The sequence below is a fragment of the Musa acuminata genome, chromosome BXJ2-8 (assembly GCF_036884655.1).
Source record: "Musa acuminata AAA Group cultivar baxijiao chromosome BXJ2-8, Cavendish_Baxijiao_AAA, whole genome shotgun sequence".
Taxonomy (NCBI): domain Eukaryota; kingdom Viridiplantae; phylum Streptophyta; class Magnoliopsida; order Zingiberales; family Musaceae; genus Musa; species Musa acuminata.
The window spans coordinates 42,519,426-42,547,230 of NC_088345.1; the positions used below are offsets into that span (position 1 = coordinate 42,519,426).

At 39.7% G+C, this 27,805-nt stretch overlaps 2 protein-coding genes and 1 long non-coding RNA gene across 4 annotated transcripts; all 3 read left to right on the plus strand.

The window, feature by feature from the left end:
• The first annotated feature begins 16,822 nt into the window (after positions 1-16,822).
• LOC135618219 (uncharacterized) lies at positions 16,823-18,026 on the plus strand. The gene has a single exon (XM_065119086.1). It carries the CDS (start codon positions 16,941-16,943, stop codon positions 17,712-17,714), a length of 774 nt encoding a protein of 257 aa, XP_064975158.1. The 5' UTR covers positions 16,823-16,940; the 3' UTR covers positions 17,715-18,026.
• Positions 18,027-20,486: 2,460 nt separating this feature from the next.
• LOC135619505 (pentatricopeptide repeat-containing protein At2g15630, mitochondrial-like) lies at positions 20,487-22,804 on the plus strand. Its single transcript, XM_065121591.1, has one exon. The coding sequence runs from the start codon at positions 20,510-20,512 to the stop codon at positions 22,418-22,420; it is 1,911 nt and encodes a 636-aa protein (XP_064977663.1). The 5' UTR covers positions 20,487-20,509; the 3' UTR covers positions 22,421-22,804.
• Positions 22,805-24,156: 1,352 nt separating this feature from the next.
• Positions 24,157-26,960, plus strand: LOC135619506 (uncharacterized). Of its 2 annotated transcripts, none has more exons than XR_010489404.1 (2): positions 24,157-24,254; positions 25,876-26,960. It is a non-coding gene; the product is annotated as an uncharacterized LOC135619506 (long non-coding RNA). The 2 variants fall into 2 exon arrangements; XR_010489403.1 differs by having other exon boundaries at positions 24,165-24,254; positions 25,858-26,960.
• The last annotated feature ends 845 nt before the right edge of the window (positions 26,961-27,805 follow it).

Here is a 27,805-nt window from a genome sequence, read left to right on the forward strand (position 1 = left end):
CGTCGGAGGTTCTACGGGAACAAATCCGAGAAGTCCATGAGCTTACCAAAGAAGCTCGTCGGAACTCGCCAAGTGGATCGTCGCAAGTCTAGGAGTTTGCCGGAAGTCCGCAGGAGCATCACCGAGGGTTCATCGGATGATCGATGGAAGTTCGCCGGAAGCTCGTCAGAAGAAGCGATTGACACACCGGAGCAAGTTGCAGTAAATGTATTAGGAAATATCGTAGTTAGCACAATGATTAAGTTGGAAATGGGAGGTGATCCCATTAACTTAATCCTGGGGCAATTGGGCCCTTGAAAAATCCAAATTGGGCCGAATGAATCAACCCATTCGGACCCTGATTTCTGCTAGACGGTTGAACCGCCCCAGCCAGGCGGTGGCACCGCTTGGGCTCAGTCTCCAAGTGAGACTGGGCGGTGCAATCGCCCCTGACAGGAAGTGGCACCGCCCAGAGGCTCAGTCTTCGAGCTCTGCCAGGCGGTGCAACCGCCCCAGTCAGGCGGTGCAACCGCCAGACCCCGGAATTCCGAGAGATGACAGTTTTGAGCTCAGAATTCAAACTGGTTTGAAGCCTATAAATACCCCTCCCATCCTTGGGTGAAATACACCGAAATCCTGATCTTATTCTGTGATTTTTAGAGCTCAAAATTGTTGTAAAGGCCAAAAGTTCTTCTCCCTCTTTTCTTCCAAGTTCTGATCTTTAAAGAGAGGAGAGAAAATTCTGTAAGGGTTGTCTCCTAAGCCCATCAAAAGGAGTGAAACTGTAAAAGGGTGGTTGGCCTTCGCCTATTGAAGGAAGGCCTCTAGTGGACGTCGGTGACTTCGTTGGTGGAGGAAGCCAAAAGTGGATGTAGGTCAAGATTGACCGAACCACTCTAAATCTCGGTTTGCATTTACTTTGAGCATATTATCTTTATTACAAACCTCCTCAAATGCTTACTGCTTTCTGCGCATATACGATTGGGTTTCAAGCTTTGCACTTTCCGAATCGGCGTTTAGACGTAAATCAGTTTTATCATACGATCACCATATTTCAGTTTGCGTTTACGTTTTGATTTCTATCATAACTGCAAACTACCTTTATATCCTTGCTTTAACTGCATCTCGCTTAATCAAGTGATTTACGAATCATCATTTAGACGTAAATCAGTTTTTTCGTACGAATATCATATTTCAGTTTACGCCTACTATCTGATTTGAACCATAACTGCAAACTGCATTTATATCTTTGTTGCATCTCGCTTAATCAAAAGTTAAAGTGATTTACGAATCGGCTTTCTTACTGAAATCACTTTTATCGAACGAACGTAGTTTTTTTAATCGTAGAAGGTTTTCCACTGCACTAATTCACCCCCCCCTCTTAGTGCTCTTGATCCTAACAGCTGTAAGGATTCTCCACATAAAATTTGGGCCAAAACTGACAACGTTTGGCCACCGATCGTCAAACAAAAATCTCAAAAACCTAACTTTCTCTCTTTGTTTCTCTCTCCTCTTTTCTTTGTACGCTGTCGCACATGTTCACTATGCACTCTCTTGCCTACTGCACTGCACTGCACACTTCACCAAACCGTATCCGTATCTCTCTTAATTATTGATTTGGGCTCCAAAGGCCCAATTGTCCAAGCCCACATATGGGCTGGACCCAACACCACTCGCAGGAAAAATAAAACTGACAAAAATCAAACTAATCAGAAAGCTCATCAGTAGAAAAAAGATAAAATATCATCCCAAGCTGATATCAAGAAAGAAGTAAAGTATTTCTTTTGTAAAAAGAAAGGACACGTGATGAAGGAATGCACGAAATTCCAATAATGACTTGAAAAGAATGGTAAACCATCCTTGTTTGTGTGTTATAAATATAATATAGTTAATATTAATATTAACACCTGGTAAACCATCCTTGATTGACTTTCGATCCATAATCCATATTGTAAACTCTTTACTATGCAAAACCGAAGGAAGCTAGTGGGAAGTAAGTAAAGCATCTTATCAGGTAATAAGATATACTCAGATGTGAAGACAATTGGAATATGCATTTTAATTTTAAGTAATAGTTTTGTTTTAAAATTAGAAAGGACCTTTTATGTACCAAGTTTTTCACGAAACTTAATTTCTATTTCCAAACTCATACCTGTTAGTGTATACAATTTTATGTCGTGGCCTTGGGGCCGACGTGGCTCGGTTCGGGTCCGGACGACGGGGATCTCCCTAGGGGCGTTCCTTGAGCCCGCCGAGATGGTCATGCCGAGGCGGTCCGATCGGGATGGGGTGGCCGCTTCCACCGGGCGAGGGCTCCTCGCCTGTGTGTCCCGCGTGGACCTTCGGCTTCGGACCTGCACAAAGGTCGGGCCGAGAAGCGCTACCCGACCCCTCCGACAATCAGGTCAGTGGATGTGGAGGGAGTTTCAGATGAAGAGGTGTTTTTGTGTCTTTGTCCCTGCCATGCCCCCCCTTTTTCTTCCGTTTAGGATGCAAGGGTATTTATAAGGGAGTTTGGTGTTACTTGACGTGCCCGCCTGCAGGAGGCAGGCTAATAGCGTCTGACATGGGGGTTGGCATGGCGTGAAGAACCAAGCCTGAGTAGGCGTTAATGTGCCTCGGCCAGTGTTCCGGTTCGGTTGACCGAGTGCAGTCGCGCCGATCGAGGCGTGAGGCGTCGGCTGATGTCAGTTGAGTCTTATCGTAATTACTATCCATATCATATTCCCCCCCGGAAAGAAGCTATGCGTCGGTCATTGTAACGGGAGTCCGAGGCATGGCTTTAGCTTTCAGACGGGCTGGCCGCGCAGGCGCGGTCTCGGGGAGCATGGAACCGAGGAACACGACGCAGGCGGGCTGGCCGCGCAGGTGTGTCTCGGGGAGCATGGAGCCGAGGAACACGACACAAGTGGGCTGGCCGTGCAGGCGCGTCTCAAGGAGCATGGAGCCGAGGAGCATGACGCAGGCGGCCTGGCCGCGCAGGTGTGTCTCGAGGCATGGGGCCGAGGAGCATGACGCAGGTGGGTTGGCCGCGCAGGTGTGTCTCGGGGAGCATAGAGCCGAGGAGTATGACGCAGGCGGGCTGGCCGCGCAGGCGTGATCTCGGGAAGCATGGAGTCGAGGAGCATGACGCAGGCGGGCTGGTCACGTAGGTGTGTCTCGGGAACATGGAGCTAAGGAGCACGACGCAGGTGGGCTAGCCGCGCAGGTGTGTCTCGAGGAGCATGGGGCCGAGGAGCACAACGCAAGCGGGCAGGCCGCGCAGGTGTGGTCTCGGGCATCATGCGACCGAGGATCACGACGCAGGCGGGCAGACCGCCCAGGCGTGTTCTCAAGGGTCATGCGGCCGAGTAGCACGACGCAGGCGGGCAGACCGCGCAGGCGTGGTTTCGGGCACCATGCGGCCGAGTAGCACGACATAGGCGGGCAGGCCGCGCAGGTGTGGTTTCGGGTACCATGCGGCCGAGGAGCTCGGCGCAGGCGGGCAGACCGCGCACACGTGGTCTCGAGGGTCATGCGGCCGAGTAGCACGAAATAGACGGGCTGGCCGCGCAGGTGTGTCTCGGGGCATGGGGCCGATGAGCACGACGCAGGCGGGCTGGCCGCACAGGTGTGTCTCGGGGAGCATGGAGCCGAGGAGCATGACGCAGGCGGGCTGGCCGCGCAGGCATGATCTCGGGAAGCATGGAGCCGAGGAGCACGATACAGGCGGGCTGGCCGCGCAGGTGTGTCTTGGGAACATGGAGCCAAGGAGCACGACACAGGTGGGCTGGTTGCGCAGGTGTGTCTTGGGAACATGGAGCCAAGGAGCACGACCCAGGCGGGCTGGCCGCGCAGGTGTGTCTCCGGGAGCATGGGGCCGAGGAGCACGACGCAGGGGGGCAAGCCGCGCAGGTGTGGTCTCGGGCATCATGCGGCCGAGGATCACGACGCAGGCGGGCAGACCGGGCAGGCATGGTCTCGAGGGTCATGCAGCCGAGTAGCACGACGCAGACGGGAAGACCGCGCAGGCGTGGTTTCGGGCACCATGCGGCCGAGTAGCACGACATAGGCGGGCAGGCTGCGTAGGTGTGGTTTCGGGTACCATGCGGCCGAGGAGCTCGGCGCAGGCGGGCTGCGGCCGAGGGACACGGCTCAAGCGAGCAGGCCGCGCTGAGGTGGACTCGACGGTCTGTGGCCGAGGAGCTTGGCGCAGGCGGGCTGCGGCCGAGGGACACGGCTCAGGCGGGCAGGCCGCGTTCAGGTGTACTCGGCGGTCTGTGACCGAGGAGCTCGACGTAGGCGGGCTGCGACCGAGGGACACGTCTCAGGCGGGCAGGCCGCGCTGAGGTGTACTCGGCGGTCTGTGGCCAAGGAGCTCAGCGTAGGCGAGCTGCGACCGAGGGACACGACTTAGGTGGGCAGGCCGCGCTGAGGTGGACTCGGCAGTCTGAGCCGTTCGAGTGATCACCCGACATTCCGACCCTCCTTCTAGCGCCAATATGTTAGTGTAAACAACTTTATGTCATGGCCTCGGGGCTGACGCGGCTCGGTTTGGGTCCGGACGATGGGGATCTCCCTAGGGGCATTCCTCGAGCCCGCCGAGGTGGTCGCTTCCACCGGGTAGGGGCTCCTCGCTTGCGTGTCTCGCGGGGACCTTCGGCTTCGGACTTGCACAAAGGTCGGGCCGGGAAGCTCGACCCGACCCCTCCGACGATCGGGTCGGTGGATATGGAGGGGGTTTCAGATGAAGAGGTGTTTTTGTGTCTTTGTCCCTGCCGTGCCCCCCCCTTTTTCTTCCGTTTAGGATGCAAGGGTATTTATAAGGGAGTTTGGTATTACTTGACGTGTCCGCCAACATGAGGCAGGCTGATAGCGCCTGACATGGGGGTTGGCGTGGCGTGAAGAACCAAGCCTGAGTAGACGTTAATGTGCCTCGGCCAGTGTTCCAGTTCGGTTGACCGAGTGCAGTCACGTCGATCGAGGCGTGAGGCGTCGGTTGACGTCAGCTGAGTCTTATCGTAATTACTATCCATATCAGTACCAGTTGGATATTTCTTTAATTTTCAAGACACATCATTTTGTTTATTATATAAATCTGATTGTGTTAGGAAAGATATTTTGTCTGATGGTCTTTATCGTATTTTCTTACAAAATGATGACACTTAAAGTTCGATGCATGTTTACACTAACACTAAAAGGTCTAATATTAACGAAGACTCCTCTATGTTATGGCATAGGAGATTAGGTCATATCTCTATAAAGAATTAAAAGATTAGTTAATGATAAAGTACTTAGTACTTTTGATTTTACTAATTTTAAGACTTGTGTGGACTGTATTAAGGGAAAGTAGACCAACAAGCCCAAAAAGGATGCTAATAGGAGTTTAGACATATTAGAGATCATTTATACTGACATATATTATCCAAACATGAACACACATGATAAAAAATTCTTCATCTCCTTTATAGATTATTACTCATGATATATATATATATATATATATATATATAATTTTTTTTTTCTTCATAACAAAAATGAAGCATTAGATGTCTTCAAAGTCTTTAAGGCTGAAGTTGAGAACCAATGTGGTAAGCAAATTAAAATTATGAGAGGTGGAGAGTATTATGGTAGATATACTGAAAATGGACAAGCACCTAGTCCTTTTGCTAATTTTCTTTAAGAACATGAGATTGTTACCCAATACACTATGCCTGGTTCTCTAGACTAGAACAGTGTTATAGAAAGAAGAAACTAAACATTATTAGACATAGTGCGAAGTATGCTTAGCAACTTTAATCTTCCTAAGTTCTTATAGACTGAAGCACTAAAGACGGATGTGTTTATATTTAAATGAGTTCTAACTAATACTATCATAAAAACACCATTTGAATTATGGAAAAGTTGAAAACTAAGTTTGCAACATATGCATGTTTGTGGATGTCCATATGAGATTAGGATATATAATCCATAAACGAAGAAACTGGACCCGAGGACTATTAGTGAGTATTTTATTACATATGTCAAAAAGTCCAAAGGTTATAGGTTCTATTGTCCATCGCAGATTGTGGAATCAAGAATTGTTAAATTTCTTAAAGATGGCATGATCAGTAGGAGCGATAATTTCAGGAACATAGTTTATGCACGTGATCATATAGAATCTCAACCTTCCATATCAAATGATAGATTGGTTATAGTTTATAACACTCCTCAAGTATAAACTGGTGCTGAACAACTAATCATCGAGATTCCATAAGTTGCTGATAGTATTCTGATAGATCAAACAGTTCAGGAATTACAATAATCTCTTGAATAACTAGATGAACCACAAGTTCCTCAGGGAAACATTAGTATAACATTAAGAAGATCTACTAGAAATAAAAGATCAGCAATTCCTAGTGATTATATTGTATATCTACAAGAATCTGACTATAATATTAGAGCCAAAAATGATCCTGAAACCTTTTCACAAGCCATGAGTTGTAAAGAATCAAATTTGTGGCACAATGCCATGAAAGTATAGATGAATTCCATGAAGAGCAACAGAGTTTGGGATCTTATAGAGTTGCATAATGAAACAAAGGCTATTGGCTACAAATAGGTCTTTAAAACCAAGAAAGATTCGTTAGACAATATTAAGAGATACAAGGCAAGACTTGTTGCAAAGGGATTTATTCAAAAAGAGGGAATCGATTATATGGAGACGTTTTCTCTAGTATATAAGAAAGATTCTCTTCGTATCATTTTGGCATTGGTTGCTCATTTTAACCTTGAGTTATAATAAATGGATGTGAAAACAATATTTTTTAATGGAGATCTAGAGGAAGAGGTTTATATGAAACAACCTGAAGGTTTCTCCTATAGTGTTGGTGAACACTTGGTTTGTAAGCTTAAGAAGTCTATGTACGGTTTAAAACAAGCCTATCACCAATGGTATTTTAAATTCTATAAAGTGATTTATTCATTTGGATTTGTTAAAAATCTCATGGATCAATATATATACTAGAAGGTCAGTGGGAGTAAAATATATTTTCTTATTTTATACGTAGATGATATTTTGCTTGCAACCAACGATAAGGGTTTGTTGCATGAGGTGAAATAATTTCTTTCTAAAAATTTTGACATGAAGAATATGGGTGAAGCATCTTATGTCATTGGTATTAAGATCAATAGAGATAGACCTTGAGGTATTTTAGGTCTATAATAAGAAACCTATATTAATAAACATTTAGAAAGATTTCAGATGAAGGATTATTCATCAAAGTGTTGCTCCCATTGTGAAAGATGATAGGTTCAATTTGAACCAATGCCTAAAGAACCACCTTGAGAGAGAATCAATAAAAAAATATCTCTTATGCTTCTACCATAGGAAGCCTTATGTATGCTCAGGTATGTACTAGACCTGATATTGCATTTGTTGTTGAGATGCTAGGTCGATATTAGAATAATCCAGGTACGGACTATTGGAGAGCTGCAAAGAAAGCGATGAGGTTTCTACAAGGAACTAAAGATTACATGCTTTTGTATAGACATATAGAGAATCTAAATGTGATTGGTTACTCAGATTCAGACTTTGCCGGTTCTGTTGATTCTCATAAATCAATACCAAGATATATTTTTATGATGATTAGTTGAGCTATTTCTCGAAGAAGCACCAAGCGGACATTGACTACTACTTCTTGGTGTATGGCTTAAGAGTTTTATTTCTGGGCTTAGAATCATAGATTCTATTTATAAGCCATTAAGAATTTTCTACGATAACTCAGTTGCTATTTTTATGGCTAAAAACAATAAAAGTAGAAGTCGAAGTAAACATATCGATATTAAGTATTTAACCATAAGAGAACGTGTAAAAGAAAAGAAAGTGGTCATTGAGCATATGATTGCTGATCCTTTGACTAAAGGCATACCACCTCTTAAATTCAAGGATCATATAGAGAAAATGAGACTTGGTTCCACTTATAATAATATTGAAACTCTTATATATATTATAATATTTTCTTATTCTTGTGCACATTAATTTGAGAAAATATATTGGTACTGGACCAAGAATAAACATAAGGTTTATTCATTAAGTAATATTACCATATTAAGATTAAGAAACTAAATACATCGTGATACATGGATGATAATACTCACTCTTAGAGGATTTATCGCTATGATTCATATATTTATTTCTTAAAAAAATTATTCGATAAAGATTAATGTAAATTATTAAGTTAAACATATGGACCAAGTGGGAGAATGTAACCGTTCTTATTAAGTTATTCATCAATTTCTATTTATGGGAGTTTAAATAATCATTTTATGATTAATTCAGTTTGTATAGGTTGAAAATTTTCCATTTCACCTAACTTTGACAAATCTTGATGAATCCATGAACTTTTTTTTTTTTGTATCATTTATGTTGAATCTCGGATTTTGATGATGAAACCAATCAATATGTGTTTATGTTTTAATATGTGTTTTGAGTGATGTAGGATGCTTCGATTAGAATGAGACAATTAAAGCAGGAAAAATCAGGTTGGGCCGGAGGAACATGTCAGAAGATTGGACATCAGGCCGATGGATCGGTCAACGTATCGATAGAAGGCTTCGGGCCGTGGATTCGGGCATCGGAATAAGAAGAGCAGACATTGTACCAAGGATATCGGAGTTGTGGAGTCAACTGGCCGATTGGGCAATAGGCCGCAGGAGAGGATGATGCGTCGAAGAATCGGACGAAGCGTTGAGAGACCAATGATATGCTGGACAACTTGATTAATGCTTAGTGTTAATTGTCTAGATTGAAGTTTGTTTTACATGTGCAGGATTAACTACGATAGCAAGGCATGAAGCAAAATGAAGTCCCAAAGTCAAGGACGTGATCACGTTGGGAGTTTGAGAGTTCGTCGTAAGTCCGAACGTTTGTCGGAAGTTCGAACGTTCGTCGGAAGTTCTGGAGGAACCAGCCGAGAAGTCTCGGAGCTTGCCAAAGAAGCTCGTCGGAACTCGCTAAGAAGATTGTTGTAAAGTCCAAGAGCTTGCCGGGAGTCCGCCGGAACATTGTCGAGAGATCGTCGTAAGTTCGCCGGAAGCTCACCGGAAGAATAGACTTACAGACTTTGTTTAGCTTAGAATATGTCTTAGGAATCATAGTTAGCACGTAATTGGGCTTAGATTGGGCCAACCCAATTACGGGCCAGCTAGGCCCATGTAAGAACTGTGTTGGGCCCAATAAGAAGCCCAAATTGTGCCTCAAGGAGTCTCACCAACGCGGCATAGTCTTTGAGACTATGTTAGGCAGTTGTACCACCCCTGGCAGGGTGCTAGGAGGTGGTACCGCCAGTCTAGGCGGTGGTACCACCCAGCACTACCCCCTAGGCAGTGGTACTGTCAGACTTGGGCGGTGGTACCGCCCGTACCCGGGGAACCCGAGATGAGATGTTTTTAGGCTCCAAGTTTGAATCAACTTGAAGCTTATAAATACCCCTCTCATCTCTGGTTAAAGCACATAAGCCCAAAGAGCAAAAAAGGAAAGAAACATTGTAGAAATCACTTTAGAAATTTGCTCCTCCACTCTAAGTTTAGAATTCTGTAAGAGGAGTGTGAGTGCTTGTAAGGATTGTCTCCTAAACCCGTGAAAAGGAGAAGAGGGGTGTAAGAAGGAGTTGGTCTTCGCCTATTGAAGGAAGACCTCTAATGGACGTTAGTGACCTCGTCAGAGGAGGAAGCCAAAAGTGGATGTAGGTCAAGATTGACCGAACCACTCTAAATCTCAGTTTGCATTTACATTCTGCTCTTTGTCTTATCTGCAAACTGCCTCCCTTGCTTTATATCAACTATACTTTTGTTTTGATCTTATGTTAAAGTTCTTTACAAAATGGCTTTTACGTCGGAATCGATTTTCAACGTACGAGAGATTTGACGAAGTTGACATTTTTATCCGCTACACTAATTCACCCCCCCTCTTAGTGCCGACCCTAATCCCAACAATTAGTATCAGAGCCTCATTTTCTAATTTGGTTTAACACCCAAATAGAAATGACTTATATCGACTTTCAAGAGGGTCAATCTCTCATTCGTCCACCCTTTTTCAATGGGACGGACTACACTTATTAGAAAACTCAAATGAGAGTTTTCTTGCTTTTGATTGATTTAAATTTATAGCACATAGTCGAAAACGGATTTAAAATATCTTCTCTTCCAATGAACCATTGGAATGATTTGGAGAAGAAGACGTTTTCTATAAATGCAATGGCTATGAATGCCTTATTTTGCGCTTTAAATAAAATAAAGTTTAATCGGGTTCTTTTGTACGAAACGACCTTCGATATTTGGCATATTCTCGAAATCACACACGAAGGCACAAGTAATGTAAAAGATTCTAAAGTAAATTTTTTAATATAGGATTTTAAACTTTTTTAAATGAAACCAAGCGAAACTACTATTGACATATATACCTATTTTACAGATATCGTTAATGGTTTAAAAACACTTGGTAGAAGTTTTTCGGATTTTGAACTTGTGAACAAGATTTTGCATTCTCTTTCTAAGAACTGGGATTCAAAAATAATGGTTTTACAAGAAACAAAAGATTTAAATATTTTTCCACTTAAAGAACTTATCGGTACATTGATGACATATGAAATGGTATACAATGCACTTGATGAACATGATGAACAAAACCACCTTCCAAGGAACAGGAAGGATTTGAGACATAGAACATTTGAAAACCACTCGAGCATAAGCTTAAATGATGGTGAACTTGAATTCATTACTATGAAATTTAAAAAGTTCATGAAACAAAAGTTGAAGAATAAAAATAAACTTAAAAAGAACGCAACTAACGTAAGAAAAAGAAAGCAATCTAGGACGAAACGAGCTCATCCAAAGAAGATGGACAATCCAACAAAGGCGAGGTGACAAACTACGCCTTAACGATTTTCGACGATGAGGTAATCAAAATGCCTTTAATTTATTTCGAAATTACATGATATTTTTCATAATTTATTTTTTTTATTTAGTTTAGAATTAATTTTCTTAAAAATTACATGTTTTATAATGAAAATACAAAAATTAGGAATCATGCTTATCATTCTAGTAATTTTGAAAATAATCATTAAAATTACTTGTTTATGATAAACAAAATTATTTTGATTAAAAATGCCTTATGAAATCATGTTTGATGATATCATGCCTAATAAATTTATTTTTCAAAATTATGCATGATGATTTGAATTAATGATGTTTTTTTGAGTGATTTATGCCTTATTGATCTTGATGATTTTTATGATAATAAATCTTGCACTTTCATTTTAAACGATGATATATATATATATATATATATATATATATATATATATATATATATATATATATATATATATATATATTGATTTGGCATAAAAAAAAAAGATAAATGCATGCTTGTATGAAACAAACTAAACAGAGGAAACCTTTCTCCTTGAAAAATTTCTCTATTTTATCGATTTTTCAAAAAGAAGATTAATGAATCCATTTGTATTATTTTTATGAATCTCTTGGATTTTGATTTGATGATTTGATGATTTAAAATTGAATAAATTTTTTATCTAAATCATGATCTTAATTCCTTGATACTTATAAATTATGATTTATTATGAATCAAGATTTTTCATTAATCGTTCTCCTACGAATCTACTTGATATTTTTTAAAGAAGAGATTTACTATATGAATCATATCTTTTGGTATTCAAGTGATTTTATCCTTCATGACATGATTTCTTTGTATTTATGTCTTGAAATATTTTGGAATAATGCATGAAACACTGTGATTTTTCTTTTAGATAAAAATGCATGCAGTACTATGATTTTTGAAATAATATAAAAATTAATAATTATCATTTTCTAAAATAATACTCTAGAATGATGATTTGGAATCATACATGTAATGATGATTTTAACTTGTGATAATGATGCATGCAATGATGAAATATTCATGATAAATAATTGTTTTGACATTCATAACTTGAATTTTCATCTATGCTATTTACCTTTATCATAATTTGAAAATTGATGTAATGGGTCTTTCCTTCTTTTTGACAATGACAAAGGGGGAGCAAAACTTACTAGAAAGCAAATTTGTTAGCTTGCACAATTCGAAAAGAAGCAAATTTGCTAGCTTGCTTATCTCAAAAAGGAAGCAAGAAGTGCTATCTTGTAAATCTCAAGAGAAGCAATGTTTGCCAAGTTACACATTTCAAAAAGAGGCAAAATAGTCCATCTTGCACATCTGTAAAATTTTGCTAACTTTTTTTATGTGTAAAATTTGATAGCTTACATACTATAAATTTGTATACCAAAAGTGATGTTTTGCATATCTCAAGAAGCAAAAATACTAAACTTATACATCTAGCAAAAGTAAAAACTTGGATAACTCTAAATTTTTGCTAGCTTGCATGATGATAAAAATGGACATTATGTTTTTTATGCAATGTATTGAATTTATATCTTAAACATATGATAGTTGGAACTTCTCCTTTTTGTTGATAATAAAGGGGGAGAAGTATGTTAATGTCATGTATGATATGATCATGACATGTTGCTTGGATATTTGAATCCAAGAGTTTCTATCAGTATGACATATTGGTAGGGGGAGTTTGGTTAAACTCCGGGAGTTAAGGTTAACTCCGTCGTCAGTTGGTTGTTATCATCAAAAAGGGGGAGATTGTTGAATCTCGGATTTTGATGATGAAACCAATCAATATGTGTTTATGTTTTAATCTGCATTTTAAGTGATGCAAGATGCTTCGATCAGGATGAGACAATTAAAGCAGGAAAAATCAGGTTGGGTCGGAGGAACATGTCAGAAGATTGGACATCGGGCCGGTGGATCGATCAATGTATTGACAGAAGACTTCGGGCCGTGGATTCAGGCATCGGACCAAATATCGGAGTTGTGGAGTCAACTGGCCAATTGGGCAATAGGCCGCAGGAGAGGACGATGCGCTGAAGAATCGGACGAAGCGTCGAGAGACCAATGACATGCCAGACAACTTAATTAATGCTTAGTATTAATTGTCTAGATCAAAGTTTATTTTACATGTGCAAGATTAACTATGATAGCAAGGCATGAAGAAAACTGAAGTCCCAGAGTCAAGGACGTGATCACGTTGGGATTTCGAGAGTTCATCGGAAGTCCGGACGTTCATCGGAAGTTCTGGAGGAACTAGCCGAGATGTCTCGGAGCTTGCTAGAGAAACTCGTCGGAACTCGCCAAGAAGATTGTTGTGAAGTCTAGGAGCTTGTTGGGAGTCCGCCGGAACATTGCCGAGAGATCGTCGGAAGCTCGCTGGAAGAATAGACTTACGAACTTTGTTTAGCTTAGAATATGTCTTAGGAATCGTAGTTAGCACGTAATTGGGCTTGGATTGGGCCAACCCAATTACGAACTAGCTAGGCCTATGTAAGAACTATGTTGGGCCCAATAAGAAGCCCAAACAGTACCCTAAGGAATCTCACCATCGTGGCACAATCTTCGAGACCGTGTCAAGAAATGGTACCGCTAGTCTAGGCAGTTGTACCGCCCCTAGCAGGGTGCCAGGCAATGGTACCGCCAGTCTAGGCGGTGGTACCACCCAGCATTGCCCCCAAGCGATGGTATCACTAGACTTGGGCAGTGGTACTGCCCAGGGCAGTGTCAGTCAGACTGACATTGGGCGGTGGTACCGCCCATACCCGGGGAACCAGGGATGAGATATTTTTAGGCTCCAAGTTTGAATCGACTTAAAACATATAAATACCCCTCTCATCTCGGGTTAAAGCACACAAGCACAGAGAGCAAAAAAGAAAAGAAACGCTGTAGAAATCACTTTAGAAATTCCCTCCCCCACTCTAAGTTTAGAATTTTGTAAGAGGAGTGTGAGTGCTTGTAAGGGTTGTCTCATAAACCCGTGAAAAGGAGAAGAGGGGTGTAAGAAGGAGTTGGTCTTCACCTATTAAAGGAAGACCTTTAGTGGACGTCGGTGACCTTGTCGAAGGAGGAAGTCAAAAGTAGATGTAGGTCAAGATTGACCGAACCACTCTAAATCTCGATTTGCATTTACATTCTGCTCTTTATCTTATCTGCAAACTGCATCCGTTGCTTTACATCAACTATATTTCCGTTTTGATCTTATGTTAAAGTTCTTTACAAATAGCTTTTACGTCGAAATCTGTTTTCAACGTACGAGAGATTTGACGAAGTTGACGTTTTTATCTGCTACACTAGTTCACCCCCCCTCTTAGTGCCGACCTTGATCCCAATAATTTATACTTGATAATTGTAGTTTATCTTAAAGTTTGGTTTTAAAACATCAAGACTTAGAGACGATATAAGTTACATTGTTTTGATTTTTATTCAAAATAATGTAACCATGTCTAAACTTATTTAAAACAATGTCAAACTTTATGAAAATTTTTGAAATGGTTCCAGATAGACAAAATGACAATATTTTCCATTTTTGGGATTTTAAATGATCATTGTTTTTATTAATTCAACTTGTGAATAGGTTGAACTTTTTAAATTCACCTAAATTTCATAACTTATGATGAATAAATAAACTCTTTTTGTAACATTTACACTTGATAGTTGGTTTGAAAGCTATTTTGAAATTTTGGTTAAAAAATACTAAGATTTATACCCGATTATATTATTTTTAGCCCTATTCAAATATAGTGTAACTAGGTCTAAACCCTATCAAAACAAGATCAAACTTGTTGAAAACCAGATGGACAAAAGTACAATATATATTTTTTATTTTTATAAATTTAAATGATAATTTTGTGATTAATTCAGCTTGAAATATGTTGAAACTTTTTGATTTCACCTAATTTTGATATATTTTGATGAATCCATGAACTCTTTTATAACATTTACACTTTATAATTGAATTGAAAGCTATTTTAAAATTATCCATAAATAATAAGATTTAGACCTTGTTACACTATTTTTTTGGACCATATTCAAAACTAATGTAACTGTGCCTAAACCTAGTCAAAAAACAACCTCAAACTTCATGGAAACCTTTGAAATGATCTCAGATGGATAACATTATAGCATTTTTATATTTTTAAAAATTTAAATGATCATATTCTTATTAATCCAGCTTTTGAATATATTGAAAAAAAATTAATTTCACCTAAATAACATAAATTTGGGTGCTTCCATGATCCCTTTTGTTACATTTGCACATTGGTTCATGGATTCATCAAATTTTATAAAATTTACATGCTGAATATACCACAAAAATAGAAAATCTTTTGATTTTATCTATCTTGGACCTTTTCAAAGTTGTCTAGCAAGTTTAGATTTATTTTAATAAATTTTAGACCCAATTACACCATTTTGGGTTATATTTAAAAAAAGTATCACTGACCTCTTAAATTTTTTTAAAATAATCTTTTTATAAAATATTTGAAATGACTTGAAAACTCTTAAACGATTATTTAATTTTTAAGTATTTAAGATATGTTTTTTTTATTTATTGAATCATTAAATTATATAAATTTAATTTTCTAAGAGTCAAAATTAGTAGAATATTTTAAAGGCTTAAAATTAAAAAAAATAATGGTCATCTAAGCCTTTTAAATTTATTTTGAAGATTTCTTGAACACAAAATTGTTTATTTTTAAAATATATTATTATTATTATTATTATACTATTCTTTATTTATATTTAACAATACTATTTTTTAAATGTATTTATTTTAAATATTTTTATGAATTAAATTATTTTTATATATTATTTTTTATTGATATAAATTAGTAATAATAATAATAAATTATTTGATATTATTTATTTTGGATCGATCTAAGTAGGTTTAGGGTTGGTTCAAATGATTCAATTGAATAGTCTGATTCAATGTTATGAATTAGAGGAGAAAATATTAAAAAAAATATTGAAAATTATTTTTATCATTTTGAAAATTAGGGGTTCGATGTGGGAATAAATTGAAAAAAAAAGGAGGTGCAAAGTTAGAAAAGAAATAAAAACTTAAGGTCTTCTAGAGAAACTGTCCTTATAATAATTATTTTGCACATGAAAATATCTATTACTATTAAGTATCTTTTGGAACCTAAAATAATCTTTACTATGTTTGCTTTTGAGTTTTGCAGTGTAATATACTCAGTTACTATGATTACTTCTGTAAGCTCAAATATGGGTTGAAATGATCTATTACTAATGTTATGGTTCACAAGTTGAAATGCTCTATTACAGCCATTACCACAGTTACTCTCAGCATGAAAAATTCATATATTATTACTATGATGATTCATATAAAACTGTGTAATTATATATTGTTCGGATGATTGATACCTATTAATATGGTTATTAAATACATTCTGTTCTCTATTTTAATCGTAAAATATCTCTATATCTTTACTTGAACTGTATCTTACTTGATCACAAGTTAAAGCGATTTCCGAATCTTTCTTATCGAAATCATACGAACTCCGCTGCACTAATTCACCCCCTAGCGCTCTTGATCCTAATAAAAACCGTGTAATTATATATTATAATTATATATTGTTCCGATGATTGATACCTATTAATATGGTTATTAATCGTAGATATATAATTTTTTTATGATTATGAATCACATATATATATATAATTATAAAACACATATATAAATACATCTCCCTGTAGAAGAATTTACATTTATATAATTATAAACGGCAAGAGTTTGTTTCATTGTAAAGGAAATATATTTCTTTTTTTTGTTGTAGAGAGAGAGAGAGAGAGAGAGAGAGAGAGAGAGCCAAAGCCATGCAGAAGAAGTATGTGGTTATCATGACACATGTAGAAGAATCCTCCATCGCCACCACCACCCATTCTTATTCCCTGAATGCCATATCCCTTCTAGAGTTGTAAGCCATTCGTATCTCCGCCTTTCCTTCTTCTCCTCCCTCACCCTTCGCTCTTCACAGCCGATCGTTTCAGACCAAACCCTCGTGCTTCTCACGTCACCAACACGATCATGGCCGCCTGTGGCAGCTTGAGCTCACTGTTCGAGAAGCCGATGCCGGAAAACCCCACGCTGATCGATTCCCTCTCTTCCCGGAATCAAATCATGCCCAACGAACCAGTCGACAACTCCTGCTTCACCGAGATCTTCGGCGAGATCCACTTCCAAGAGACGCCCGCGCCGCCGCCTGCCACCGCGGCCGACCGCGCCCCGTCGTTCGACTTGTCCGACCTCGACCAGAACTGCACGCGCGGCCGTGGCGACAAATCGTCCCTGGACTCTCTTCTCGGCCTGGACAAGAAGCAGGACGCATGTGACTCGAGCAGCAGCAGCAGCAACCGCGGCTTCCCTCCGAAGAAGTCGGACAAGCTGCAGCTGTGCACCGAACGCCTGGGGTCAGAGAGCTCCGATGGAGTCGATGACTTGATGAAGGACGGCGGCGACGAGTGGAGTCGCGGTCACCGGAAGGAGAAGGTCGACGCCGAAAGGGTTAACAGTGACGGTGGCCACCCGAGGAACTGCTCTGGTGCGAGAACGGAGCCCGGTGGGTTTCCACCGCCGATATCCTCGATAGGTCGGAGCGGCAAGTCATGGAGCTACTTCAGATCTTTCAGGCAGAACGGAAGGTTTGTTCTGAGAGAGGTCAGAATCCCCACGCAGGACTTGTTGCATGCTTCACGCGAAGATGGGCGGCTAAAACTGCAACTGCTCCATCCCGACGAAGACGAAGATGATGATGACGATGATGAGGAGGAGGAGCAAGAAGAGAAGGGTCAACAGCTTTGACTAGTTCTTGGTGATTGCCACACTCACAGAGAGTTCCTCCTCGAGGCAGCCTCTCTCCATCTTCTAATGACACAGCACAAAGAGAAAAGAAAGAAAGAAGGTGATCAGAAGAGTAGTTCACAGAGGTTTCTTCTCAGCACCAATGAGAATAGAGTTTGTGTGTACTGCTAGAGACGTGAAATTTAGGCCTGAAGAAGAATTGCGCTTCATATGAATGGAGATTACTTGTCAGAATAATAATGACTAACATCTCTAATCAGTTCAAAAAAATTTATGTTATCATCAAATATATATAAATTAGATTGTGTCTCATATGGAATGGCATAATGAACAAAATTAAGATGATAGATAGCAAAGCAAAATCTCATTGGACTCCACTAAATATACATATAAATATATTTCTTATTAATATTTCACTGCTACTCACATAAAATAAAATAAATAAAAATAGGATATATTTCATCAAAATCTAATGTAACAATTTAGATTGATTGAACTATTCTAAGAGTACGTGACAGATAGATAGATAGTGAAAGGAATATTTTTCCTTTTTCTCCTTTTCCATAAAAAGAAAGATTATGTTACTTTAATTGTAAGTAACACCTCAGACTTTGCTCATCAAAGAATAAAAGAGATAGCTGCAGATCGATTAGTTTTCATAGACTTGTTTCTCTTCATAGCCAATTTCCTGTGACATCAATCGAGCTTGGTATTTTATGGATTGAAATGGATCAGAATATGTAGCAGTGATGACTTTGATTGAGAGGCAAATAAATGGAAGAAAAAGAGAGATTACTCGAATGAAGCATGCGAAGCACATTTTTATTCTTCTTTTAATAAAATGAATTAGAAACTTTTCTCACATTAAACAAAATATGAGAGACGCTAAAAAATGTACAATAAATAACTCATTCACAACTCCCATCTCCTATCATCATCAGTGGGTGGCAAACACTCTTTTTGACTTCTTTTTTCTGGATTCACAGGTCTTTCCTGATTGCCATCATAAAGGAATCAATCCAGAGAAAAAGGAAGAAGAAGAAGAAGAAGAAGAAAGTACTGTTCATAACTTTATACTAGAGGAGGCAAATGGAAGTTTATTGGCATTCCGAACTTTACAGCTACGAGACATATTGCATCACGGGAAACAGTGCAAAGCTTTCTATGGTTAGATCTTCATGAATGCAAATGGAGAGAATTTGTTGTCAGGTCATACATATCATATAAAGCCTTCGCATCATTCGTCGATAAGCATATTTCTTTTAGCTTTTTGGTGGGGAAATATGCCAATGTAGAGTTTTAGGTCTTGCATTAGATTCCTTGGACTTACGCAGGGCTGATGAACAACTGTTGTGTTCGTTGTCTTTTGTCTTGTGCTTGGATATCAATGTCTTTTCGATGATCTAAGCTTTTCGATATGAGTTGAGAACTCACCTCACTTGAGGGTATGTACATGTTTTCAGTCTAGATTTTTATACGAGAATAATGCCAGTCAATCATTCCATTCCTTCCACAATTGGCACAACTTTGAACTTGCATTTGCTCAGAATCACACATTAATTACCCCAACCTAATTGGATCCCAAGTATGGCATGAAACTCCAAGTTGGCACCACTAGCAATCGACCTAACTACGTTATCATATCTCGTCAAAGAACCGAAGAATTCATCTAGCAATTCACTATGAGGACAATAAGTCCCCAACTATAAAATTGGGAAGAGACACTAACTCACTGTAGAACCAAAAATTACTTTGAGGAGGAGGCTGAACTCCTCAACTCGGATCATTAATGTCCTCTATATAACAATAGTGATCGATATAGTTTAGATCATCATCTAGTTCGATGCATTTGGCTTTTGCAAGTGACTTACATCGTCTAGATGTCTTCTACTTCATTTAGATTCACAAACGACTCCATCTACCCTCTTAGGATGATCAATTTATGTGTGACATTCAATCTGAAAATTTTGATAAAGCAACGTTCCTAGGTAGTTAATACCTCTTTGACTTACAATGCTATTCATGTAAGGTTGACCCTAACCATAGTCTCTACTTATCATATGTTTATGAAGTTTTTAGCTCGGCTATAAGGAGTTCAAAAATAACTCTAAACAATCCTTGAGATGAATCTAAGATTTCAATTCTCATATCTCATGGTAGATGAATTATTGGTTGAAGTGTTTTTTTTTTATTTAGAAACGACCTAATCACATGATCAGAATTGATGTTATTCTTATAAAAAATAAGAGGGTGGAGCTCATCAACTTTGTAAGGACAAATATTAAAGTGTGATTAGGTCGATTTTGATCACAACACATAATCGACCCAATTTATCATATTCATAAAACATAAATATCATAAATCATATTGATATATATTATTTTTATTTTTATTATATTTTAGATATAATTTAATATACATGAAACTCAGACATTAATACCTCTAACCTTGAAGCATTTCTTTATCGGAAGATAATATGCATGTAAAACAAAAGAGGTCTTAAAAAGCAAATTACATCACATGAAGTTGGTGCTTGTTTAAAGGTGAAATATTGATGAGAATAAAGGATGACATGGAATTCAATTACGGTAATGATGCCTTGCAACAGTCATAGTTATTTAGAAAACAAAATCTCCGTATTCTTTTTATTAACGCAATAGGTGTTGTTTTAAGATCCGATAACCCGCAATTTAGTTCGGATTCGGGTTGGAATTGCGGGTTATTTGGGCCCGTCGATATATTTGCATCGTTAGATCACATCTTGAAGCGGAACCAAGTGGCGCTTAAACCCCGTGATGGCCCGCGACGGCAGCCTCGGGCGGCGATGCCTCGCGAGCGTCGCCGTCGCCCGCCGCTCCCCTTGCGACGTGCTCCCCGCCGCAGCCTTCTCCTCCTCCTCCTCCACCTCCACTCCACGGCAGGCTGCCGATTCCCTTGAACTAGATGCGGATGCCATCGCCGCCTCCGTGCGCTGTTGCCGTTGGCCTGCTCTCGACCCCCTTCTACCCCGCCTCTCCCATCCTCTCCTCTCCGCCGTCCTCCTCCGCCTCCGCCCCTCCCCCGACCTCATCCCCCGCTTCCTCCACCGCGTTGGACTCCACCGCCTCGATCTCCGCTCCCTCTCTACCGCCGCCGCAATCCTCTCCTCCCTCCGCCCGCCCAACCCCGCCCTCCAACTCCTCAAGAAAGCCATCAGCGCCCGCCGCTCCGACCTCCCAAAGCATCTCTTCGACGCCCTTGTCGAAGCCCACCAGGAGCTCGAGCTCTCTGACCCCCCTGTGGTGTTCGATCTGTTGCTCAAGGCCTACGCCGACGCCGGAGAGCCGGAGAGAGCTCTGCAAGTGTTCTATCTCATGAAAGATGCCAACTTTGTTCCAAGGATCGAGTCTTGCAACGCTTTGTTGAGCGCGTTCTTGAAGTCGGATCACAAAGACAGAGCTTGGGTTTTGTATGCCGAAATGTTTCGTATGAGGATTCCCTCGACTGTTGTGACGTTCAACATCATGATCAATGTGTTGTGCAAGGAAGGGAAGCTCAAAAAGGCTAAAGCTTTCATGCAGCACATGGAGAGCTTTGGGGTTTGGCCGACAGTCATCACCTATAACACCATTATACATGGGCATTGCTCACGCGGCAAGGTCCAAATGGGTATCGAGATGTTGGATATCATGAGGGAGAAGGCGATTGAGCCCGATTCCTACACCTATGGCACACTCATTTCTGGGCTGTGCAAGGAAGGGCGGCTGCAAGATGCATCGATGATGTTTGTTGAAATGCAAGACAGAGGTTTGGTCCCAACTGCCGTAACCTACAATGCTTTGATTGATGGGTGCTGCAACAAGGGAAACTTGGATGATTCATTTAGGTACAGGGATGAGATGGTGGAGAAGGGAATCGAGCCAACTGTGTGCACCTACAATTTGCTTGTTCATGCTTTGTTCATGGAGGGGCGGAACGAGGAGGCTCGTACTTTGATTAAAGAGATGGAACAAAAAGGAATGGTACCTGATGCAATCACATTTAACATTTTGATCAATGGGTACTGCAAGGAAGGGAACGCCGATAAGGCATTCAAGATGTTTGAGGAGATGAAAGGGAAAGGGATTCGTCCAACTAGGGTAACTTACACTTCCTTGATTTACGGTTTTTGTAAGAAAAACCGATTAGCTGAGGCCGATGGTTTATTTAAAGAGGCCATGCATAAGGGTTTGTTGCCGGATCTCGTGATGTATAATGCATTAATTGATGGACATTGTGGTGGTGGAAAAATGGAGCGAGCTTTCGAGCTTCTGAAGGAGCTGGAGAGAAAAAAGATAGCTCCTGATGAAGTTACTTTCAATTCACTGATGAGGGGGCTCTGTTTGTTGGGAAAAGTTGAAGAGGCCCGTGGACTAATTGACGAGATGACCAGACGGGGGATCATACCTGATCTTGTTAGTTATAATACTTTAATCAGTGGTTATAGCAGAAGAGGTGATGTGAAGGATGCTTTAAGTGTAAGAGATTTAATGCTGAGTAGGGGTTTCAATCCTACACTTATAACATACAATGCCCTGATACAAGGTTTGTGTAAAAATGGGGAAGGCGATCATGCTGAGCAGCTTCTTAAGGAGATGGTGAGCAAAGGTATCACTCCTGTTGACAGTACGTACATGGCACTGATTGAGGGCTTCGGCGATGGCAAGAACACAATAAAGAATGAGTAACGTTAATGTGTCAAGCTCATGTCCACCAAATTCAATGGTGAAACTGCTGCAGCACATCTTCGTCGTAACTTATCTGAACTTATACTCGATCATTTGATGAAATCTGTCCAGTTATATCATGGATAGTTGGCTCCTTGCTGACACATTATACTGAAGGTGTCAAGGTGTTCATTTCTTGGTGATTGGTATTTATATGTCCCTAAGGAATTGTTTTGAGTCACCATCCACTAGGTAGAGAAGGCATAGGCACTTGTTTTTATTTGTTTGATGAGTTAATCAGAGACATTGTAATCCATATTGTAGCATGAAAAATGGTTCTGGAAATTAGTTGGATATTAATAGTTCAGAAACCAAGTGAATTCAATTATTATTTTTTTTGCTGGATGTTCAGACCTTTTCCATCTTGGTGGCAGTTTAGTGCACAATTGAACAACGTATGTTCTTGCTTAGGTATCTTAAGATTAATACTTGATTACGACTTAGCAAAGCATTGTGTTGTGTGATCTAAGATGAACTGCTGCTATATGTTATGACCAATATCTTTGATGGTATCACTGCTAAGGCTGTTTCCTTTGGTGTGACTTGTGGACTGGTCAAACTAGGCAATGGAATATGAAACTTGGTCAAATGGATCTGACTTTTTGGAAAAGCCTTTATTGTGATAAACAACACAGTAACACAATCAGAAGAAAGTCGAGGACTTAATGTTCTGTGCATTTGCAGATTATTCATATTTCCTTTACAGAAGCAGGTAGAATTAGTCCACATAATTTCTCCAGCGATTACTAGCATACTTCAATTTATATGTTTGAAAGTACCAATGTCAAAACTATCAATATCTACTGGGAGTGACAATTTGGCAGTTAGTTCAAAACTTGTGGTTTCAATCCATAAACATTATCTTAAATTATGAACTCTTAAATTTTGAAAGACAAGTGATGGCATTTGAATCCCAAGTTTGTTTTAAAAAAAAATCCCAAATTTGGTTTGATTTGGTTAAGTTTTGATTGAACCCAATCAAAAACATAGATCGTGCTATCAACATTGAAGGTGTTTATCAGATAACTTAATTGACACATCTTTAAATAAATAAATAAATCAAATAAGATTTTGAATCCCTTTTTTTTAATAAATGATAAGTATCATAGATGCATGTATTACATAAATATTTTCTATTATAGTGGTTAGCAATTCAGAGTCCAAAAGCATGTTTAAAGTAGATAATTCGGGGACGTATATACAAAAGGTCAAGAAAAGATCATTGGAGTGATCAGAGGTTGTCTCCTCACAAAATATTTCATGAAATATTCTGTCCCTTTGTGATAGCTCATATTCAACACAATGAAGAGAGGTTTACTTTTTTTTATTACTTACCTCCACACTCATACATATTAACTTGAGTGTCGAAGGAATCGAATCAGAAAAACCTTTCCCTATTTATATTTTTGTACAGGTAGTTTGACGTTTCTATCTCGGACAATCATGCACATATGTATTTAGATCATATCGATCTGACCAAGACGTTAACGGTATTTTTTCTCATCATGATATAAATAATTTATATTAAGATATTATGAATTTGTGAAAAAATATATAAGATTCAATTCTAATGTATCAATTCTAACCTCGTGGTCATTGCGCTAAAATGAAGGATGAATACGTAAATCACTTCCTGTAGAGGGACGTATATGTAATTTTGTCTACGCTATAAGAGAACCGGTACTTAAACCCTAGCCGCCGCTCTCTTCTGTCTTCTTTTTGCCTTCTTCCTCCGCTGCCGCCTCTTCCGTTCCTCTTCGATGGCATTCGCAGCCATCGACGGAACGGAGAAGCGGTGCGTCCTCCTCGACTTGCTGTTGTACTTACAGTAGATGTCTGATCTTCCTTGTTGACATCGAACGGTTCTTTTGCGCATCCAATGATGCCATTCTATATGCCTTCATTTGTCACATCGTTGTTGATCCAAGGCTTGTGTTTTAGATCTGTTAATTGTGTTTTAGATCTGTTAATTGTGTTTCTCTCCCGTTTCTCATTTTGAACTATAATCTCTAGTGGCCTCATTTCCCCCTTCTTCGCCTTTGATCTGTTGCTTCAATTCATTTGGAGCACCTAATGATGGCCTCAGTAGTGGCAGTTGTTTTCGACCAATGTTATACTTCACCTGATCGGTTGTCATGTGTTTCTCTCTTTAACCTTCGATTGTGTTGTTGATTCTAATAGGTTGCTTGCTTAATGAGTCCTTTAATTTTGTGGCTGCAAATGAAATAGTTCATTTCGAGTAAGTTCTTATCGTTGGTTAGATAATTTGCTCCTGAATTTTTAAGAGAGCAAGTTGTACACCATTGATGTACTTTAAAAAAGGATATGATGGCTTAATTGTAAAAGGTCTGAGCAAGAGGACATATATGATTGCAATGAGATGGTTTTGTGCCAAAGGAAGAGGACCCTTGCCCTTGCTCAAGTTGTAGCACTGTGGTTGTCGCAAGCTCTTCTACATTAAGTGGATCATGCTTGTGCATGACAATGGGTTGGAGAAAAGAAAAAGGCGTGGGCTGCATTTTAATTATGAATGTTGGCCTAGACTTCTCCCTATATACCGAGTAGGATGCTAGAAACCATCTGACTGCGGTCATGTTTTCTTCATTGATCAAATTTCTAGGCTGATCCTTGGACACTTACATCAACTTTGCTGTTTTAGTTTTCTTTCTTGAAAGGTTGTCTGTAACTTGAGATTTCATGTGTTGTTGGCACTGATTTTGATGGTGGCGTCTACCATTATGTTATTTTCTAGATAAGGAAGCCACAAAAATGATTGTTTTTCCCCATGTTCTAGTGTTCTACACAATTTTTTGGATAAATGATTGCTTATTGGTTATGAACTTTAGGATCAGTCAACTTTATATTTTTCATACAAGTGATACATTCTTTTCTTTGTGACAGTGAAATTTTGCATTTTTCTGGTTGTTTATTAATGGTTAATTACATATTCTATTAATGTAATGCGTAAAAATTGGTTTCCTGCATGATCCAAAGAAAGCATGTATCTGTACTCCTATATGGTAATTCCAATCATGCAAAACTAGTTTTGCTTACTGTTTCAGTTTGAAAAGATGATAGTTTTTGAACTGGGTATTTTTAGAAAAGTGGATTGTTTTGCTTTTGGATGTGCTTGGTTCGGTTTTGGTTATCAACCATTAACAAATTGGCACAATGCAGACTGAACCAAATGCATATGCATGTTTGGTTAATTCAATTCATAAGCTTCCCGTTTGGCCATTGGAATTCTTTCGATCAGGGCTTGGCTCCATTTTCCCCTCTCATGGTTGTCCACTAGATTCCTCTGTCCTCTTTCTTCATCTCATTCTTTTCTCCCATAGCCAGATGCTAACCCTAATCATAGTCTTTTCTTTGCCCTCTTCCTCATGGATAATCCACAGTTGCTGCAACCCTTGCAGTCCTTCCTGGTAGCTGTGGAGGGGTCTGACAATATGATTTGGTGGTTTTAAGTTGGCGCTGATCGACCGAGCAGCAGGGGTTGCTTGGTAGATCAAATTGGAGCACTATAGGGTGAGGCTTGAACCAGGATTGGAGATGCTACAGTGGTGGCTTTGGTCTCTTTGCTCTTGTTAAGGTGGCAGTGAAGCCCGGGTACTGTTGATGATGTGGGGGCATTCCAGTGAAGAGCAGCCAAGATGAAAGAGCTGAAACAATGACAGAGGCCAACTATGTGTGAGAAAGGGCAAGTTTTCCATTCCACCCTTGAAGTTTATACAAGATGAGAAGCTTGCTCTTTTGTCTCAGCTTGTTGTCTTGGAAGGTCTTCTTGATGAAGTGAACCTCCCACTAGGACAAATTTGTCGCATGATTTGGTATTCTCTTGAGATCTATCATCTGGAACTTGCAATTTTGGACAATTGATAGAGCTGAGACTGACGTCTGGAATGTGTGTACTCCATTAATTATCGTTCGATTGCCAGAGTGGAATATGGTGATGGTGCTTGGAAGTTTATATACAATATGAAGTGTCTCTCATCAGATTCATCGTTGTCCTCCATGTATAGGAAAGAATTATTGGAGCACTTGAAACTTCCGATGACCGACTGATTTGTTTTCTTCCCTCATGTTAAAGCTAATGACCAGTCAAGATGATTTCCTTCCTGTTTCTTCAACTCGAGAATTATTTTCCCCAACAAATTGATTTGCAACTCAAATGTGGGGACTAAGGCCTTCTCCTGGTCTGCTGTTTGCGACCGCCGAATTTTCTATGCGTAACATGGGCTGTGAAACTTCCTTTGTCCTTAGAGAATCAAGGAATGCTACAGGCCGCGGATGTGTGAATTTTGTGGCCATCGCCATGGCTTGATTATTCCATAAATGACCTCTATTTGGGTGAGACTGACTTGTATTAGACTCGGTAATGACAAGAATCCTTTATTTCTTCGTCTACAAGCAAACGATTCTATTATCTTTGGTCACCGATGTACATGACAGTGTATGGTTGGTTTCATTATTATGCTTCAAAATTGTTGAACTTGATTTATATTTTTGTAAATCCTTAATTAATGTAATCATTAATAATGTAGGCAAAGACAAGTTGGATTTTATATTTGAAAATTAAGAATATTTTTTTAATTGTTTGTAACCTTAATTGTTTTAAATCATCCAAATAATATTTTTTTAATTGTAGATTGATGGGATGATTTTTTTCTCTCTCCTTTTTCTCTGACTTTTGGATCAATTTTGACGACTGATTTGGGCATGGCATTGACTGTAGGTACCAATTAAACGTGCCCACTAATTTCTATTTAGACTCACACTTTGCTTGGTTGACATCTAATAGGTATAGATATATGATTATTATATAAACCATTGTGCTTCACTGAGATGTCCCCCGAAAGCTAGGAGAAGTTGGATGAAGCTGCTCCTATTGGAGTCTCTCACATCACTTCTCTTCTACTCTAAGAAGACGAGACATCTCACAACCTGCCAAACTCAGATGAGGGAGTCACCTTGACGAGCAAATAAGCTAGTGAATTGTCTCCTCTAGGCGACGATCACATCAGTTATCAATCCGCAAGCCGAGGGATTACCAAGACTTTTGCGGCCCAACGCGCAATTTCGGCAGCTTGCTTGTCCTCCATCTCCAAGCAATTCCATCTCTGCCACACTCGTGACCTGTAAGTGCTCGACAAAATGCGGCTTCTGAAAGGCACTTAGCAGATGTTATGTCATTGTTCCTTAGTTTTGCATCTTAAGAATCATTTCGGTGGTGTCACTGAGGCCAGCCAAGGCAACGAGAAGATGATAAATAAGGCTGGGTTTGGTGGCATAGTAGTCGGATGGAATGGATTACTTATCATTCCTGAAAGATGAGGACATAATTCC

What these genes read in the sequence shown, in the direction of transcription:
- LOC135618219 (XM_065119086.1), top strand. Translation starts at nt 16,941, where the DNA reads ATGGCCGCCTGTGGCAGCTTGAGCTCACTGTTCGAGAAGCCGATGCCG.
- LOC135619505 (XM_065121591.1), top strand. Translation starts at nt 20,510, where the DNA reads ATGGCCCGCGACGGCAGCCTCGGGCGGCGATGCCTCGCGAGCGTCGCC.